This window comes from Porites lutea, chromosome 2, assembly GCF_958299795.1.
Source record: "Porites lutea chromosome 2, jaPorLute2.1, whole genome shotgun sequence".
NCBI lineage: Eukaryota > Metazoa > Cnidaria > Anthozoa > Scleractinia > Poritidae > Porites > Porites lutea.
In genome coordinates this window covers 16,393,463-16,400,040 of record NC_133202.1, presented here as the reverse complement: position 1 = coordinate 16,400,040, position 6,578 = coordinate 16,393,463, and the positions used below count along the sequence as shown (strand labels likewise).

The 6,578-nt window shown below is 38.3% G+C and overlaps 1 protein-coding gene across 1 annotated transcript; it reads right to left on the bottom strand.

Moving 5' to 3' along the window:
• Positions 1 to 3,066: 3,066 nt before the first annotated feature.
• Positions 3,067 to 3,913, bottom strand: LOC140925711 (uncharacterized). Its single transcript, XM_073375608.1, has 2 exons — positions 3,566 to 3,913; positions 3,067 to 3,141 (listed from the first exon to the last, which is right to left on the bottom strand). Exons 1-2 carry the CDS (start codon positions 3,911 to 3,913, stop codon positions 3,067 to 3,069), a joined length of 423 nt encoding a protein of 140 aa, XP_073231709.1.
• Between the last annotated feature and the right edge of the window lie 2,665 nt (positions 3,914 to 6,578).

The following is a 6,578-nucleotide window of genomic DNA, read 5'->3' as shown; positions in this document are numbered from 1 at the left end:
AAAATCATATATAAGTAAGTTAGTTTTTACTGATTGTCGATTATTTTCGCCGTGTCTTCCCGAGTTATTGCTGTTGATCCGCTGAAGAATAAACGCTGTTGGAACCAAGCTTTGTTCTGTTTTATCTACTGCTGTATCAGTTCGTGGTCTGATCCCGGACCTCGAGAGAAGTGACGGCCCTTCCCCTCAAGCGAGTTGCCATTTGAGTCTAGTTTTCCCCAGTTTTATCGTGAGTCAAGCACCGAGTTCCCGTTGAGCCTTAAATTCGTTTCAAAGTGGAAAAACCTTCCGTCACATCTTAAAGCTGAGATGAGCTAATAAATCCTACACGCTTTCCAGAATGATATACTGACGATTTCCGTTTGATTAATTTATTCACCACAGTATTACATTAAGGTGAATGTTGTTTCTATGAATAGACTAAAATGCGGTTTCCCTTTAAAAAGGGAAAGAGGAATATTTTGTACCCGGCTAAAGTATTGCTGCACAATGAACGGAAGTATATTGTAAGCTATTAAATTTTTCATCTGAGACGTACCTGTTTCAGCTTGTAACACGACTGACGTTGACTGAGATGTTACGCATGCCAGCATATTAAAAGTTGAGAACTGTTACAAGCTCTAATTTCAACATGCTGAATGTCCTTGATTGTTAAGTTTGAATGTCTTAAAAGGTTGCCAAAGGATTTAACTGCCCGGCGTATAACGACGACTTTCTGCTGTCGTAACCATGCATATATTAAACAACAAAATACGAACTGGCTATAGTATAAAAAGATGTCGCGTTTTTAGCGTGTACGGTCGATATACGGTACGATTTTCAACATTTCCTGATGAGAATGGCATTTTTTTAATGTAAATGAGAGTCTGGTAAACTCTAACTTCGGTTAAATTTCTTTTTTTTTATCTGAATTCGTTAAATTTTGAATTTTTCATCTGAGACGTACGATTATTTGGTTTCCTCCAAAATACGATGAAAACACTTTTTAGGCTATCCAGAGTGTACTGTACTTTCAGATCTATAGAAATGCCTTCTAAGCGGCGCTACAGAATTTTTATCTTTTCGGTCATCCTAGGGGAACTTAAGTCTTTTCGAAATGTACAAGGGCTTAGGTGTTATTTTTCGAAAATTTTAGGTGTAATTTAACATTTTACGAAAGGGAGAATTTTTCTGATTCCTCTCTTCATGGCATTTTAGAATCCGAAAATTTTAGGTTTCCTTTTTCTAAGAAAAATAGTGTAACCTAAAATATGAAAAATTAAACTTCAGAAAATCTTAGGGAATTTATTAGACAAGCTTCGAAAATTGTTCATGAATGGAACGTTCATCTAGAAATTTGTAGCCGTCCTCAAGTAAAAGAAAATTCTCGGCAATTAATGTTGCTTCTCCGAACAGATCTTTTACGGAAAACTGTCGTTGGGTGCCCCTAATGTTTATGGGTAGTCTGCACTGTACTTGGTTAAAACTTACACGTCTTATACAGTTAAATGTGCTGCAAATTATATAGGCATTCTAGGTATAAACTGACTTGTCAAAAATGAGTCCTTTTTTGCTTTCTATCCACAAAGATGGATAGTTTTTTACTGTTAGGTTACTCGGATTAGAGGCAAACCACACTGACAACATCTCTCACTAGATCAAACTCTTTGAATGGCCGCATTAATTCCGTTCAAAGGCACTGATGTGGGAAATCCGATATATTGCAGTTTTAGCTGTTTTAAGAAACTATATAACACTTTTAACTATGAAACGAAGATGAGTGAATCATAAAGCCGAAGTGTTTATGCAGTTATATACTATAATTTAAGTGCTATGGGGTAAAGATGAATTTCCAAGTCACATTTTGTTTTCGGCCGTGACATGAAACATTTTTTCCTGTTATAAACTCTCACTGCGTCTTGTCTTATTTATCATATGATTATCAAGGTATTTTATAATATATGTCACTTTCGGGTTTCATTAGATAAATTTTCCTGAAATTATCTGGAATAACGTTATCCTATTAGTATTGCGTCACTACCTTCTGATCACATGACTATCTATTAAAAGCCTATTTGTTTTTGTCAGTTGATGCTTCTTTCATATCATCATTTTAAGGTGTGTCAATTCAAACAAGTCAATTGGAAGAGACATCCCTGAAGTCATTTTTTTCACCTAGAATACAGGTAGGCTAAATAATCGACTTTGCATGACTGCTGTTGGCTGATTTAGTGACTGCTTGTCTCATTTCTATGCCTATTTCGTGCTCCTACGGGACAAATAATCGAGTATGGTTTACAGTAAGATGAATTTTTGTTCTTTGTTATCATTATATCATTATTTTACGCTTGATTAAAGAGCGCTCGAAAGAATTACATGTCTTTGACGGTTGACGATTAAATTTTAGACTAACTGACGATCAACCCCATTAAGACCCTAGATTTGTATTGTATTGCTGAAAACTGTATGCCAATCTTTCTTCCAGCCAACGTCAGCTAGAATATACAAAGTTGATAAGCGGTTGGATTTCTTAGGAATTGAATACCTCAGACGAACCAAAGCGACTCCTCAGTGCCAAGTGCATATCGGCCTAGTTGAAGGCGTGGTTACCTCATTATGCCAGACTTTTTGGATGGGTATCATGGGGGGATGTGTTATTATTCTTTTGTTTTCAAAAGTAGTTAAGTCATTAGTTTATTTGTGTAACGAGAATATATACATACAAGGAAAAAAGAACACAAAAGTACAAAAAGAGATAAAAACCGGCCAGAGGCCCCAATTTAATCAACCGCCTACAATGTCTAAAATTATAAGACAAAATATCCCCTAAATTTGGACGAGAACAAAAAAGAATTGTTATAAAAAGAAGACCGAGTCTACAGTGTGTGAAATAAGACTCTGCTAACAGTGTATCTATCGCGGCCGATAGGAACTTACTTTAGTCTTATTAATAGTGAGCATGGATTAAACCTTTAATAAGGGAGACTATTACATGCTATAACAGTCCTGGATAAGTACGACTTTATAGCAAAGTAGTCCTGGTCATGAAAAAACAGAAGACGGAAATTTGCAGCGTCATAATTTCGATTAGTGCATCGAGCCGGATACTCGAGGTACAGCAGGTACCAAAAAGCGGTCAAACTTTGCAGTGAAAAGACCATCCTTGAATTTAAACAAGAAGAGAACTAAGAATTGTCAAAAGCTTCGTATATAGGAATGTTGGAGAGAAAATAATTAAGAGTTGGAGAGAAAAGTGTGAAGTTGGTCGAGCCTAATCAGGAGCATAATACCTTCGACACTGTTTAATACCGTACTTTCATGCGTGATTCCGAAAACCAAAATAGTCGATTTTTCGAGCTTAACCTGTTAGACCCTGCTTATTGCACCTATTGCCTCAAAGACACACTGAATTTCGTTTGATTGTCAAAAATCACTGAGATAACGACAATATTGCCGACCAAGAGAACAAATCTGATAACTCTTCATCCATGACCCAAGTCCCTTAAAACTGAATTCAAGAAAAAAACAGAGGTTGTATTTGCGCATAACGAACAGTGATGGACTTAGCACCAAGTCTTTTAATTACCTCCGGCGAAAATCCTCCCAGTTCCAGCGTAGGTCCCAACTCCTTTAAACTGCGCTTCAACCGCGAAGTTTTGGTATCCATATTGGCCAGCTTGTAAATTGCTTCGTAAAGGCCCTTGCCGGTCAAAGAGCACGCTCTTTGGAAAGCGCAAGGGTTTGCTGTGTAATGTGCTAGCGACAACTTCTCAGTAAGCTGCTTTATACTGAGGGCTGAAGGAAGATCTTGGTTGTTGGCAAGAATCAACACAGGAATCCCCTCTATTTTGGGATGTTGAAGAATGCTAATAAGATACTGACTTACTTCCGTGATCCTAGACGTGCCGGCACTATCCACAACGAAAAGCAGCATCTGAGGCTCCCGAACAAAACGACTTCACCCCTGTCTAAATCGTTCGTCCCCTGAAAACCCCAAATCGAAATACTGAGTCCATCTAGTCCTTTGCTCAAATTAGTGCCAGCTGAAAATGATGGAGTAATAGTCGGCGCAGGGATTTCATCAGAATTTCCATCCAGGTAGTTTAAAATCGTGGTTTTTCCTGCTCCATTTAACCCCAGCATAAGGATTTCAAGACAATAATCTTCCTCTTTTTTATCTAACCGCGAACATGTTTTCCCCATAATTCGCAATCAAAAGGTTGGCTCCTCGAGTAGTAATGTAATAACTGATGAGACAATTTTTGGTCGCGTCTTCCGTCTATCACCCGTCATGATCACCTAGGGTGTTGTGATATTAGTTACATTGTAAAATTCCTGAGTTAGCTTCTAATACGGGCTAATATTTTACAAATGACTTTTTGTGGTGTTTACGTTCGGAAAATGCTCAATAACTAGATGAAATTTTGCGGTTTAAATGTTTACGACCTTATAATTAGTTGCAGCAAAATTTGCGTCGGTAGTTCTTCAGTGGGGCAGATTATAATATCGGGACACTCTGATTGAGACATAAACTAGAAACTGAAGACTTGTCTCTCCTCCGCCGAGGACTGTTTTTGTCACGGGCCGAGAAGAGGCGAAATTAAAGCACGCGGGGGATGATGGAAAGGAGAGAGGCTCACGCTTTTTCCCTCTTCCCATCGTCCTCCACGCGCACACTCTTTTGAAATAGCGCATTGCACTATTACCAAAAATAGGTTTTGTCACCTTAGACCTTCCGCGTGACACAGACAAACTTTGCATTCTACTCAAAGGCTTTGTATGAGCATCATGCGTCAGTACGACATGAAAATTGTTCATAGAATTCGCAGTTAATTAATTCCAATATATAAAAGGCACAACTGCTATAGGGAGCAAAACCTGGTCCAAGTAACTCAAATAAATCGTTAAAATCAGAAAATAAAGAAACTTGATTAAAGTAGGCTACCGAAATCGGATCCCTAGCTCTGTCCTAGTCAGCAAGCACTGCCAGCACTGAAACATGACATAACGTTTGTGGCTGTGTAATACTAAAAAACCGAAATTGCTAAAGGGAAAATCGAGTTTGTATGTGCTTCTCTCAAGCCTGCGACAGAATATCTAAGCAGAAAAGCACACCAACATTAGCACAAACCGGAAATTGTATAACTTTGTTCTGTTGTTGTGCGGCCTGGTAGAACATGCGAATCCGAGACGAATACAGTAATTTATATCCTGTAGTACTAAGTAGAGCAACATAAACACTCGAGAAAAAATTTTTTCAAGCTTTGCCTATAGACTTAACCTAATGCACCGTTTCGTGAACTGCTTATCTCCACGCATTTTTACATTATTTACCCACAGTATTCTGACGCAGCCAGTAAGAAATAAAATCACTCATCTGTACAGTTTTTTCCATGTTTAACGTTGTTTTGGCACGCCTTGATTATTTTCAGAATATATATTATCGAAACCAAGCTGGATTTTGTTTCTTTTAACGATAAAAATCTTCAAGACGACAAAAATTTGTTGGCGAACGTGACTTTCCCATACAAAACTCTTATACCGATCAGGTTTAATGCCTGAGGCACAGCAGGGAAAAGAAATTTTTGACGTCATTAGTGCAAAGCGCAATTATTTCCTATTTTATTTTAACAGTCGGAGCCTCTGTTGGGGAGAGAGAAGTGTTTGGTTCGGCCAAGAGTTTTTTCCAAACTTACCCCTGTGATCGAATTCTTTTCTCTATCTTTTTGCCGTGTATGTAAGACCATAAACTCCATGCAAGAATTTCTTTTCGAGTCAACTCTGTTTGCCCATAAGTGATGTCCGCTGGCTGAGCCATTCTAACCTGAACCAGTAGCGGAAAAAAACCGGTCAAGAGCGGTTTTGAGATCTTCAAGCATTTAGCGAGGATTTGGTCCTTGTAAAGTTATCGTTCAGTATTATTGAGAATAATGACATTATTCAGTTCAGTATTATTGAGAATAATAAAATCACTCATCTGTACAGTTTTTTCCATGTTTAACGTTGTTTTGGCACGCCTTGATTATTTTCAGAATATATATTATCGAAACCAAGCTGGATTTTGTTTCTTTTAACGATAAAAATCTTCAACGACGACCAAAATTTGTTGGCGAACGTGACTTTCCCATACAAAACTCTTATACTGGACAAGTTTAATGCCTGAGGCACAGCAGGGACCAGAAATTCTTGACAAAGCGCTATTATTTCCTATTTTATTTTTTGAAAACACAGTCGGAGCCTCTGTGGGGGAGGGAGAAGTGTTTGATTGGGCCAAGAATTTTTTCCAAACTTACCCCTGTGATCGAATTCTTTTCTCTATCTTTTTGTGGTGTATGTAAGATCAAGACCGTAAACTCCAACTCTGTTTGCCCATAAGTGATGGCCGCTGGCTGAGCTATTCTAACCTGACGCAGTAGCGGAAGTAAAACCGGTCAAGAGCGGTTTTGAGATCTTCAAGCGTTGCACGAGGATTTGGTCCTTGTAAAGTTGTCGTTCAGTATTATTGAGAATAATGACAAACGCTTTGTCTGGAAATTTAGCGCCCTACTTAGCTTGGAGCTGGAAATTTTCTCAGAACGTTCGCTTCTCCTTTGAGAGCA